Source organism: Dama dama, chromosome 5, assembly GCF_033118175.1.
Source record: "Dama dama isolate Ldn47 chromosome 5, ASM3311817v1, whole genome shotgun sequence".
Lineage (NCBI taxonomy): Eukaryota > Metazoa > Chordata > Mammalia > Artiodactyla > Cervidae > Dama > Dama dama.
This window is the reverse complement of record NC_083685.1, coordinates 108,656,330-108,669,578: the sequence shown is the minus strand read 5'-3', so window position 1 is coordinate 108,669,578 and position 13,249 is coordinate 108,656,330. Positions and strand designations below refer to the sequence as shown.

Below are 13,249 nucleotides of genomic sequence, written 5' to 3'. Positions count from 1 at the left end.
CCAGACTGCTGTCCCACTGAGGCAGTGAGGAGGAGATGCCAGCCTGGTACTGACTGGCATTGCCCTGCTGACAAGCTGGCACAATTTCACATGAAAGAGGGGGCCTGGATCTAAAGGCGGGTGTTTGAAGCGGGTGGAGGGTGCTAGGGGAAAGGCAGAGCCAGCTCCCACAGGCCCTATTCATGGCTCTCTCTGGGGAGGGAGAGAGAGCAGGATAATTAAAACCAGGCTTTGTCCAAACCCCTGACCAAGCCAATATCTCACCTTTGAACCCCTGCAAGACAGAGCACAGCTGACGCCCCTTTGGCAGGAAAACACCAGTGAACCAAGCCACGGACCAAGTGCGGTGGGTTGGCATGGGGTGGGATGGGGGGCTGGAGGAGTAAATGAGCCAATTCTCCACCCACCAAACACAGATGGACACCTGAGGCTTGGCCGTCCTGAGGCATCTTTGTCCCCATTTCTGTCTCAGCTGAAAGACAAGCCATCAAGCTCCAATCCAGCAAGAGATTGACCTTGATCTTGGCCTGTATCCAAGACAGACCCAGATTCAGGGTGGGAGTAACAGCAGACAAGTCAGGTCATGAGACGTAGGGTAGTGGAGTGAGATCATGAACTTAAGCCAGACTGCTGGGTTCCTATCCTGGCTCTGCCACTGGTTAGTAATGTGATTTTGGCCAAACTATTGGTTCTCTATGCCTCAGTGTCTTCAACTGAGAACTGAGGATAATAAAATAATAGTACCCACATCACTGTGGTTTTGTGAGGACTGAAAGAGGTAACATATAAATCCTGGCCCAGAGAAATTGCTATCTATGTCTTAGCTATCAGCTCTACTATTAAAGCAACTCCTCATTCTTACAACACATTTTTTTCAGGCATTAATGTATATGCTCATTTGAGTATATTTGCATCTCCCATGAATCTGTCCAGATTTTTACACTGGAATCCAACATCATAGGAATCTACCTAGCCCACTACACCAGAGGAAATTTCCCTGCATGATGCTCCAGGATAGACTGGGATGCTACAGCTTATAAACTTCTCCCTAGAAGTTCTCCCAAAGAGCTAACTGCAGTCCTTCATTTGGTAACTTATTCCATTCTCCTTTGTAGACTCTCTTTTAATCTGATACATCATGAAGTCCTTAAGTATCCCTGCAATACACGATGAAGCAATAAATGCCTCTGCCCACTCCTGCACTCGCTGTTCTCCAGCACCCTCCCTCATCCCCCGCTCTAGGTCAAAATGCTGCACCCATGGAGGGCCAGTCAGGCCTCCTGCTCGCCTGGCCCATGAGCTCAGAGCTGGCCTGAGGCAGGGGCACAGAGGTCCCCATGCAGGCTGCCTAAACACAGGGCCTATTCCCAGGGTCCAGTCCCTTTCTGCTTGAGCTGAGATCCTCAAAAGCCTGCCCCATTCTTCATGGTGTCCCAAAGCCACCTTCCTAATACTACCCCCTCCTCAGAGTTTCATCTTGTGCCATGACTCCCATCAGAAGGTTCAGCACCATTGTTGTATAGTCTCAGCCGCTAATATCCACCCTACCTGCTCCCAGGGCTTGGCTTTTGAGGCCTTCATATCCAGCACTGAAGGATTTATGCATTGAAACCTAGGGTGGACCCAAACACTTTCTGAGCAAGTAGAAGAGTCTGGGGCTGGGAGCCTTTGGCCTGTGTTTGGAGGTGAGATGACTGGTTATATAACTGAGATTCAAACTGCATGCCAATGAGTGCATCTCAGTGAGAGCGGCCACTCTGAGGAATGGGGTCGTTGCCCTGGCAGAGGGGGAGAACCCCAGGGGATCAAATGCCATCCACCCCCAGCAGAGCCACAGGGTGAGGCTGGGGGTGGAGATAGTAGGAGGGGTGGGGATGAAGTAGGTGGTGGAGTGTGTGTGGAGGGGGCGATCCAAGGAACTCAAGGATAATGACCTCCACTTCCATCCCCTGTCCATCCTGAAATTCAAGTTTGTAATTAGGAAACACTTTTAGCTGAAAGGTAGAGGGGGAGTCTGGGATAGAGATGCAGATTAAGGGAGAACTGTGCACACATCCAGCTCCTGAGGAACACACCAGGCTTAGAGATTCCAAAGCACCAGACCCCCGCTCAACACTGAGCGGATGGTTGGGAAGGAATAGCCCTAAATCTTCCAGCCCGGATAAAAGAGCAAGAGACCTCGGCCCAGGCCTTGATCCCAACCTGGACCCCCCAGAGAACTTTTTCCCCAGCTCCAACAGTATTCAACTCTTCAGCTTGGAAAGAGGGGGATTGTGTTTTGGGGTGGTTGCTCCAGCAGAACTGGGCAGTCAGGCTCAGAGGTAGGGAGAGGGATGGCCCCAATGGAGCCCGAAGGCCCCTGCTGGCCCCTCCCCAGCCTCAGCAGCTGGCAGATGAAAGAACCCAAGCAAAGCAGTCCAGCGCTGAGTAATGCCCCTGGCACCCCGTGCCCAGACCCACCCACAGCCAGCCTGAGAGGGCAGAAGGGAGGGCAGTTGCGCCTGAAGGACCGGGGGTCCCGGCCCTGTTTCTCTTCCCCAGGACCCAGTGGGGCGGAGGACCTGCGCCAGGCAGCTTGTCGGGTGGTCCGGCCCGGCAGGAGGGGAGTGTGGCCCACGGAGGGGGTGTCCAGCCACAGTGGCCAAGGACATCCCGCTCTGGGAACCCCCTCCCCCATTCCCTCTCCCTCCAGCTGTGCCGGGGCCTCGCCAACGGAAAACGAAAACTTGGGCAGAGGAAACGGCGGCAGGCGCCCCGCCTGAAAAACCCGGACAAAAGGCGCGGGCCTCCCGCCCTCGCTGCCCGGCCGCCGGGGGCCTGGCATCGCTGCCCGGGTCGGTGCCCCTGGCCCTGGCAGCCCGGAGCGCGTCCCGACCCCCTGACTACCTTCCTCCTTCCCGTCCTTTGCCCAGGGCAGCTCCCGCTCCAGCCCCCTTCCCGACCACCAGCGGATGTCCCCTGCGGCCGTGCCTCGCGGTGCCCGCGCCGTGTGCCCCAGGCTGTGCCCACGGAGCGGGGAAGCCGCGACCCCGGCCCTGCTGCTACCTCCCCGGCAGCGCCTGGATCCGCCCCCTTTCCTGGATCAGCGCCCTCACCTTGGGGGGCCGGGGCTCCGGGCGAGGCGGGATCCCGACCAAGCAGAAGGCGACTCCATTCATCGGGCGGCAGGGGAGGCTCTGTGGCCAGGGCACTGCTGGGGGCGCAGGCAGGGACCCGGGAGGGGCGGGGCCGAGGGGCGGGGTCGAACGCGGAGGGTGGGGCGTCTCTTCGCTCCGCCCTCTGCGCTCCGGACAGGGCGCGCCCTCTGCCTCTTGCTGGGTTACAGATGTGTACGGGAGGGCTGAGGTTGGGGTTGGCGCTGACAGCCAGCGGGAGAGAGACGGTCTCAGGGAGACAGTTTGAGCTGGCCCAGCCCAGAAAAGACGATGATCCAGGCTGGCCAAGCAAAGAGGATACGGGCACAGAACACAAGATTAGCACCTAGAGAGGGAGGGAGGGAGGGAGAAGAAACGGAAAGGGAAGCAGAGAGAAACAAAGCCAGACAGAGATGATCAGAAACAGAGACGGAGAGACTCAGAAAGCAGGAGAGAGGCTGAGACAAGATAGAGACAGAGAGAGGCAGAGAAAATGAGAGACAAAGATGAAGAGACTCAGGTTGGAAGAGAGGGAGAGACAGAAAAAAGACAGGGAGCCTTCCATTCAGAGACTCATGGCAGTTGAGACAAGGGCAGAGATGGGGGATGGGGGAGGGTAACAGGGGAGCTTTCAGGAGTTTTTATGCTCCTCAATCTAGGACTCCCTTCCCAGTCTCAGCTCATGCAGTCAGGGGAGAGGAAGCTGTGAGAGAGAAGCAGACCTTCAGACCCCCACCCAGCCAGCGTGTGGCTCACGCCTTTAGACAGCTCACAGACCCACTCTGCAGTGGGTGACAATAAAAGCAGAGACCCTCCAGGCTTCCCAGTTCCAAGCTCCCACAGCCTCCTTTCCCAGCCTCATTCTGAGCTGGGCCCAAGGAACAAACCAGGGTCCTGAGTCCATTTCTCATTTCCCTGCCCCCAAGCAGCCCATCCCCTGGTGACCCTGGAAGGGAGAGTCAGGCTTTAGTTTCTGTTAGAAAGTTCTTTCTGCTGTCTAACAACATCCTTCCTACCTCCTTTGTTTTACATTCTATGCTTACCTCTTTTCCTTGCCTTCTTGTAGTTCTAAAGGACTCCTGTATTCCTTCAACCAAATTGTGAAGAAAGGAAGGCAGAGGTCACAGATAAATAGGAATATGATTTGGATGAAGAAGGCAATGAAAGCAGGAAAGCCAACTCTGCCTGCTGAAGTGGCCCACTCCCTCTGGGGCAACGAGCCTCATAAAACCTATTTGCTTTACCACCACTACCCTGACTCCTGAGAGCTAATCAGTCTCAAGTCCTAGACCCTCAGGATCAAGAACTCAGACCCTATAGGGGACAGTGTTGTCCAGACACCATCTAGACCATCCCTACTCCTATAAGCCTGAGGAAGGAGATGTTGACTTGTTAAGTCTTTATGTTTTATTTATTATTATCAAATTTTATGGAAGTCAGTAGAAAAGGATGCTTTTGTAATGATGGAGGGTCAGTTAATGACTCCTCTTCCTTCCTCACCTCTCTTCATCAAGGTCATATGCAGCCGGAATTATGCCCCACTTCTGAGAAGTCTTTCTTGCTGTCTAACTGTAACCCATCACACCGCCTGTATTTTCTTGCTTAGTCTTCAACCAGGTCCCTCTGTCTGACTTTCTGCCCTGAAGCTCCAACAGTCCAAGGCTGGCTCAGGGGTTCTTTCCTCTCAAAACAAATCTGTTGTCTGTGTACGGGGGGAAGCAGTGACATCTGAGATCCAGACTGGACTGAGGGTGTGGGGAAGTGGAGAGGGTGGCCCCTGGGGTGCCCCTGGCTCACTTTTTCCAGAGCCTCATGCCCTCAGACACTGCAGGAGGCGGTGAGAGGAAATGAGCTCACACTGGCCGGCAGGCAATTCCTCCCTCCACAATGCACTGCGCTCACCTCCCCCACCCTCTCCCACTTCCCAGAAAGTGCACTCTTCCCCCACCCTGCTGCCCTTCCCACCTCTTCCTGCACCTTGACCTGCACCCCCATCCTGTCCTGCCCTCCCCCATCCATCTTCTCTAGCATCTCTCTCATCTTTCCTTTTCACCTCGGTTCCCCATCCCCTCTGTCTGACATCTGTATCCCATTACCTGCATCCCACCATCCACCCCGGAATCCACTCTATTCCTGGCACACTCTCTGGGGAAAAGGGCAATAAAGTCCAACATGGGATGGTGGGTGCCCCTCACTGAGGACCCTCTTTATATTCTTCCCTTTCTAAATTCCTCTCTAAGCCCACTCAGCTTCTTTCCTTCACAAATGTTTATTGGGAGTCCTAATATACCCTGGGGTAGGAGAGTGGAGGTGGCCCCTGGGGATAAGAGATAAGGCTTAGCTCCTTCCCTTTAGGAGTCCTGGTCTTACAATCCTGACTCTAGTGTGAGATCCCAGGAGAGGAGCCATGGAAGGCTGCAGAAGCAGAGGAAGGTTTCCAGAAGCAAGCGGCCATGATCTTTGGAGGGTGTCATGGATGGGACAGGGTGGGGTGGGCCATGGGAAGAAAGAAGATCGTGGACAAAAGCAGGGAGGCAGGAGAAAGCAGACTCCAGCAGTGTGGCTGGAGCCAAGTGGAAGTATCATGGGCAGGAAGCACGGAGGGATGAGGAAGGAAATGTGGGTGGGGATGTCACCGTGGAGTGACTGGGCTTGAGGCATTTAGATTCCAGCCTAGCTTGCGGCAGGGATGTGCCAGGGCCACTGTAGTATGATGTGGGAAAGAACGGAGATGGGGGAAGGCAGTAAGGAGCCAGGGGTGGGGGATCAGATGGGAGGGTCCTGCACCTGGGCGGGGGTGCCAATCATCAGAGGCCCCCAGATCTTGTTAACCAACTAGGTATTATGGAAAGGAAATGGAAGAGTCTAGAACAACTCCCAATGGGCTCCCCTTGTGGCTCAGCTGGTAAAGAATCCACCTGCAATGCAGGAGACCTGGGTTCGATCCCTGGGTCAGGAAGATCCCCTGGACAAAGGAACAGCTACCCACTCCAGTATTCTCACCTGGAGAATTCCATGGACTGTAAAGTCCATGCGGTCCCAAAGAGTCGGACATGACTGAGCGACCTTCATTACACTTCAGAACAACTCCAAGTTTTATGGCTCAGAATATGAGATATTAGTTGTCCAGAATGTTCTCAGGGAGAGGGGACATGCCAGGCACTGGGCTAAGTAATCCTTTGTATATATTATTCCAATTCAGCCTTTAGGGTCTATGAACTAGGTATTATAATCTTCATTTACAGATAAGGAAGCTGAGGCCCAGAGAGCTTCAGCATCTTACCCGAGGCCACCCAGGATTTGAACCCAGGCATTTGGGCTCCCCACTCCAATATTCTTGCCTGGAGAATTCCATGGACAGAGGAGCCTGGTAGGCTACAGTCCATGGTGTCACAAGAGCCAGACACAACTGGGTGATAACACACACCATTTGGGCTCAAGTCCACACACTTAACATACAGGCTGTGCTGCAGGTGGGGTAGTGATTGGCAGCTTGAACCCTGGATCCTTCTCCCTGAAGAGAGGCCTGAGCTAGAGACGTGGTTTTGGAAGTTATTCGTGGATCAGGAGTGGGGTTCGGATTCTCCAGAGACACTGCAGAGAGGACATGAGATGTGGGATGGGACCCGAGGAGCACCCACCTTTCAGGGCAGGCAGGAAGGAAGAGGCAGCAAGGAGGACCGAGGAGAGAGAGCTGGAGGAAGTGACACTGTGTCGTCGAGCAGGGGACAGGCGGGGTGTAGGCCAGACTGTGCAGTGAGGAAGAGCATCAAGTGTGAAGAAATGGAATTGGGCCACTGAGAGAGTTAGCAGGAAGGGACGGGGGACAGCACAGGTGAGTGGGGTTGAGGCACAGCTCCAATTCCGGGGCCGGGGGGGACACTTGAGCAGACTTTTTGGTTGGGGAGCAGGAGCCAAGGGAGAGACAGCCTGAGGCTGTGATAAGTGGAACAGAGGAAAAGGGACCCAGCATCCTGCCAGTGGAAGAACCTGCCTTCCCCAGACCCAGGTAGGGCTAGGAGAGGAGTGTGAGGGGAAGTCAGGAAAGCCCCAGACCACAGCATTCCAGGGCCAGAATCAGGCCGGCCTAGGAGCCATTGAGGGGTTTTATGGTGTCATCAAGGAGCCCCAAACCAAGAGCACATTCAAGTTCTCATCCTGCCCACATAGTAGCTGAATGTCTTTGAGGAAAAGTACATACTCTGAGCCTTAGTTTCACCCTCTGTAGATGAAAACAACAGGCCTTCTCCACCAGTCTCCAATGGAGAGCTCACATTTGATAAAGAATCAAAGCAATGAGTGGAAGACTATAGGGGTGATGACCATAGGGGCTATGGTCACAGGGGTTATAGGGGTGATGACCAAGCATACACCTGGCTACAGCTTCCGGCCTTTCCACGGAAGGGGAGAGAGCACCCCCTGGTGGAGAAGGGCAGGAGGGCAGGACTGGAGGGACGGGCTGAAGAGAGACCTGACCTGTTCCTCTGGCTTTCAGCCCCCAGGTTTTCTGCTTGTTCCCTTGAAGCAACTCATGCCCACCTAAATTTTAATCTCCAAAGAAGGTGGTGGCCCATAGGACTTCCCTGGTGGTCCAGTGGCTAAGACTCTGAGCTCCCAATGCAAGGGGTCCAGGTTCAATCACTGATGGGGGAACTATTAATAGATCCCTCATGCCACAAATTAAAAGTCTGCATACCACAACTAAAGATCCTGCATGCCGCAGTGAAGATCCTGGCACAGCCAAATAAATAAAAACATTAATTTAAAAAAAGAAGGCGGTGGCCCAGTCCGGTCAAGTTCAAAGACATTTATTGAGCTTTGACTACATGCAAACTGCTGTGTGGGGAATGAACCAGGTGATGTGTTTGTCCTCAAAGAGCTCATTTTCCAGGCAGAGCAACAAGCACAGCAAAGGTGACTGGGATGGTGCTGGGATGGTGCTACAAACAGAGCAATGGACAAAAAAAGAGGGAGGCTTCCATAACGAGGGGAGAAGGCAGGGGCCTTGGGAGGGAGTGTTTGCCTTAGACCTCGAAGGCTGGTAACAGACAGGTGGCAGGAAAAGGAGGCCTGAAGGCTGAGGCTGGGGAAGGGTGGGGGGCCCAGCTCTGGCAGAGCCCCAGGCATCCCGGAGAGGGGACCTCAGACCTCATCAAGCCCCTTGAACAGTGTAGGGTAGGGCCTCAGTCCACTCGAGACCATGCCAGTCCTCACCCTCATCCCTGCTGCCAGGTCCCTGAGGAATCCTGGACAAGAGGGATCCCATTATCTGAAACTCCCTGAGGAGAGAGGTACAGCCCTCTGGCCAGGCGAGGGCTGAGAGGCATTGGCAACCTGCCAAACAGCTAGGGCCCCAGTCCAGCAATTTCTGGACCTCTGACCCTGGTGGAGAGAGAGGTGGCTGCTTCCCTGGGCCAGCAGTAGGTCAAGCAAGGCACACTCCATGAACCCTAGTGTCAGGTCATCAGGTCGGGGGTGGACAAAAGACGCCCACACCTGCCACTCTCAACTGGCAGCACCTCCCCGGGGAATCATGTTGGAAAACTTATGTCATAGTTTGGCCCTGGGCTGGGGTCTCAGCCCCATAGGCTTCACACTGTGTGAGAACTGTGTGTGTGTGAGTGTGCGTGCAAAGCTAAGTGACAACTGATGAAGACTGTGACATCACCTAGCAGGGGCCTGAAAACACCAAGATGGAGAGGAATGGAGTTAAAGTATGTTGAGCACCTACTATGTGCAAAGCTCTTTGCAAGTATTATTTCTTTACTAACATGACTCCCCATGACAACACTATAAGGTAGGTATCATTAGTTTCACTCTAAAATGAAGAAACGGGCTCAGAGAGGATAAATAATTTGCTGAAGTCTGACACTGAACCCTTACTCTTTCTACCAAGCGCGATACCTCTGGGAGGAGCTAGGCCAGGTTGTCCCTTTTAGCTCCAGGATGCTAAATTCATGGTTCTAGGTGAGGGCTTTTAACTGCTGCCAGCAACTGGCCTGCATCACTTCTGCCACAGGCCACCTGGACCCTGCCTCACACTACCTGGCCCATGCACGCCCCTGCATGGAGCAGGATTTGCTCCATCTCCTCCCAGTCTCTCTGCCCTTCTGGGAGGATGAGGGGTGGTGAGAAGAGGAGAGAGGAGGGGAATGTAGGAGCAGGGAAGAGATGGCGGGAGGAGAGGAACAGAGGGGAGCGAAAGGAGGTGGGGGGGTGGCTCCCACCTCCCCCTGGAAGCTCTGGAAATCCCCGGCAGCTGCTCCCCTCTCCTCTGTCTGGCGCCGAGCCAGCCCAGGGAGGGAGGGAGGGAGGGGAATTAAATGGAGAAAAAAAGAGGGGCAGGGCATGGACCACAGGGGGCAAACCTCTCTGTCCTGGCACTCACTCCACCCGGCCATTCCAACCCCTGTGAGAGATTCCAGGCATGCTCCCCTTTAAGGAAACCCTCCATGCCAAAATCCACACATACCAAACAGACACATCAGGGCGGTCCTTGCACTATAAAAGGATTCTTTGCTTTACAAGAGGGCTCTGCACATGGGAAACTTAAAATAGGAGCTTCCCCTGGGGTGGTGAAAGAAGCTCTGATTTCAGAAGCACCCCATACACCCCATGCTTCTGACACATTCAGGAAGCTGGCGACACCCACAGGGCTGGCAGGGCCGCGGCTGCCTCCAGGCGCTGACATCAGCGTGGGCACCTCCACGGCTGTGTTGATCGGCAGAGTCCCCTTGTGGGCTGTGGGGAGGAGGGCATGTCACCGTCTAGGGGACAGGCTGCCTGCTGTGCTTCTCAACAGGGCTGTTTTAGGACACCTAGAAAGGACTCGAAAGCTACCGTTCAGCACAGCTGGTAGGGATTTCATGGCAGCCCGGAGAGGACAGATGTCCAAGGGCTCCCAGTGCCCCTTTGATGTCCTGACTCTCCTCCGTGTTCTGTCCTCCCTTCCACAATGCCAGGGCACAGGAGAGCCAGGCTCTGCCTCTGGGAACGGAAAGCACCTGACCCCCAGAAGAAGTACAAAAGGCAAATGGAGGAGCAGCTCAGACTGAGCTACAGGCCCACTGAGATGTGTTTAGGGTCCACCAGGCAGAAAGCAGTGGTGTTCCCTAGCCCTACCTCTCCTTTCTTTAAAAAAAAAAGAAATGGAGATGAAATTCACATAACATAAATTTAACTGTTTTAACGCGAGCAATGCAGGGGCACTTAGTCCTGTCCCCCCACCCCTGCTTTTTTCTGCTCAGAGTGGAGTTGAAGGTAGAGTCAGTAACGACAACAGCAGAGAATGACGAATGGACCCCTGCCAGGCCTGGTGCTCCAGGGAGCTGCCAAGGGCCATTTAAATTAACAGCCAAGATACCCAGCAGGCCTGGAGACTAGACCTGCCCCCAGCCCTCTCTACACATAACACCCAGCCCAGGGAAGATGCTGAGAGCCCTTCATGACTCCTCAGAGCCTCCCTCCAGCCCCCAGAACTGAGGATCACCCCATCCCCTGACTCCTCACCCTCCACCCCTCCACGCCCCTTCTCACCACCGTCACAGGCAACCCAAGAGCCCCTCTGCCACACAGGGGAGGGGTCTCAGAGCCCAGGCCCCGGATACAGCTTTAAGCTGAGCCTGCGAGTGTGGACATGGAAAAGCACATGCAGGAACAGAAAACCTTTCCACTCCAGACCCTACCCCAAGACCTCTCACTGAGCTGTGAACAGGAAGGGAGCAAGGCAGCTCCCTCCCTCCAGCCCACCTCAGGATGCTGCCCCTCTTAGAACTGGGGGCAGCAAGTCAGGATAGAGGGCCCCATCCCACTCACTTAAGGGGACCAGCCCCTCTTGTTCAGGATTTACTGAGCTCTGTGGAGGGAGTGAGGTGCTCTGACCTAAGGGGGCCATCACCAGGACCCTTCTGATGGAGACTGGGTGAAAGGAAGCCACCCAGGGCCTGGCTGGGGTGGCTTGTCTGTATCTGGGGGGCATGCGGACAAGCTGCCCAGCCCACCCCATCTTTTCACTGCCGTGAAATGGTGGCAGCAGCTGCTGCAACTGGGACTGGAGGGGGAGCCTGGCAGGGAGAAGCCCCTTGATGTGCAAGGGGGGAGGGGATGGTTGTATCGCGAGGTCCCACTGTGGGGAGGGGACAAGGTCGGGAGGGTCAGCGGTAGTTACATGCCCTGGGAGAGCCACCCCCTTCTCTGCCACTCCTTATTATTCAGAGCTTGCTAGGATCCTGGAAGGGGGCACCGGAACCTTATCGAGTGGGAGGGGAGATTCTAAATGTTCTCCTTCTGGAGAAGGATGGGGAGCGAGGGAGCGTGTGAGCCCTCGGTGAGCGCCTCCCTCTGTGTCAGTGGTGGGAGAGTACTTGCGTGTGCGTGTGTGTGTGCGCGCGCGCGCGCCAGCTCTGTGTCACACCAGCCCTATCCCCTCCCCAGAGCTCTGGCCCCGCCCGGAGCTCCAGAGCCCCAAACCCCTCCCGCCGTGGCGGGCCCCGCTCCTTCTCGGCGCGCCCACCCTCGCACCCGAGCCCCGGGCCCCGCACCCGCTGACCTGCTCCATGCTGCCGCCAGCTATGCGGTCCTCGCCGCGCTAGCCCGGTGGGGCGCAGTGGGCGGCGGCCCCTCCATGCGCCCAGTCGGTGTTGCCGCACCCGCACCCGGCCACCGCCGCGCGCGAGGAGCGCCCGGAGTCCGCCACTCAGGCCCCGCCCGCAGGCCCCGCCCCCGCCCCGCCCCGCCCGCCCCTCCGTCCACACCCCACCCGCGGGTAGGGGCACCAAGCGCGCGCGCGCACACACACCTTACACACCACACACGCACACACTCCTCACACATCCAGGGGCGCATCCCTGCCAGCTCCTCCTGTTCTGCCTGTCCTGGAGGCACTTAGTCCAGAGAAGATCGCCTCCAAAGGAAACCCCTCTCCTCATTTCTGAGATTACTAGAGTCGGACGGGCCCCACCCCTTATTTTACAGAGCCCTCAGAGGGGCTGGCCCAAGGTCACAAAGCAGCTTAGTGACAGAGCTGACCCCCTGGCCCAGACCACTGTGATTGCCCTAGAGTGGGCCAGAGAGATAGAGCCTGGACCACAGGGAGACCCCACCCTGATGAGCAGGAGGTCAGGAGCTGATGGAGAGAGGCCCCTCCCTGTTGCCTCTCTTAACATGTGTTCTGAGGCCCTTGGGTGGGTGTGGGGAACAGGAATGGAAATTCCTGTCGCCTACCGTGTTCCCTGCCCCAGGCATGTGCCAAGCAGGAGGAGGAGCTGAACTGTTTGTCTGCTGCCAAAGAAGGGTCCTCTGAAGCTCCAGATGCCAGTTGGGGACCTGCCTTATGGACAGTGGAGCCACCAACTCTGGTGAAAGCCAAGGAGGTGGCAAAAAGACGGCCTCCCACACTGAGACCCCCCTACCCCATCAGGGGTGGCTCATGACTGCCTGCTGCTCCTCTGTCCTGCCCCTGTGAGAGCAGGGCCACACCAAGGGGCTATCACATGTGCAGGCGTGTGAAAGGCAGGCATGCTGCCCAGTACAGGAATGTGGAGTCCTGGGTGGACAGGGGTGGGAATTAACCTGCCCTGAGGTGGGCAATGGAGCTGGGGCATCGGTGTCCAGAGGCTGGCGGCCCAACACCCCTGGGCCAGTGCCGGGAGGCATGAAGGGGATTGCACGCTTCCCACTGCACCCTGGCCTCTTTGTTAGCACCAGGGGGTGAGGGAGCGGAGGGCTGGAAGCTGAGATGGGGAGAGTTAAGATCCTCAGTGGACCCAAACAAAGGGGGCTTTATAGGCTGGGTGTAGGGGGCATGCTAGGGGGAGGAATTCAGGAATGCAGGCTGGGGAGGCCCTGAGCCCCCCGGGCAGCCCAGTTTGGGGCTGGGGTTGGACTCCCCCTGCCCTCCCATGCTTTGGCCCTGCAGAGCATTTGCTGCTTTGCTCCTGGGACTGCAGCCAGGAGTCCCGGCAGACCTTCATCCCCGGCCGCCCCTCCTCTTGGGGATCTGGGGGGCACTACCCACACACTCCCAGTCTGCTCCACCCAGCTGGCAGCAGACTCTCTTGGCTTCCCAGCCATGCCCTCTCAGCGGCCTCGTGGCCCTGTCTGCTACCAGAGTGAGT

At 56.3% G+C, this 13,249-nt stretch overlaps 1 protein-coding gene across 1 annotated transcript in view; it reads right to left on the bottom strand.

Annotated features, from left to right (window-relative positions):
• Nucleotides 1-3,210, bottom strand: part of ARHGAP23 (Rho GTPase activating protein 23) — a 73,733-nt gene extending 70,523 nt beyond the window's left edge. The window contains exon 1 of the mRNA XM_061143867.1: nt 3,096-3,210. Within this exon, the coding sequence (XP_060999850.1) occupies nt 3,096-3,158 (63 nt within the window). The 5' untranslated portion in view covers nt 3,159-3,210. The remainder of the gene's footprint in view (nt 1-3,095) is intronic.
• Nucleotides 3,211-13,249: the final 10,039 nt, after the last annotated feature.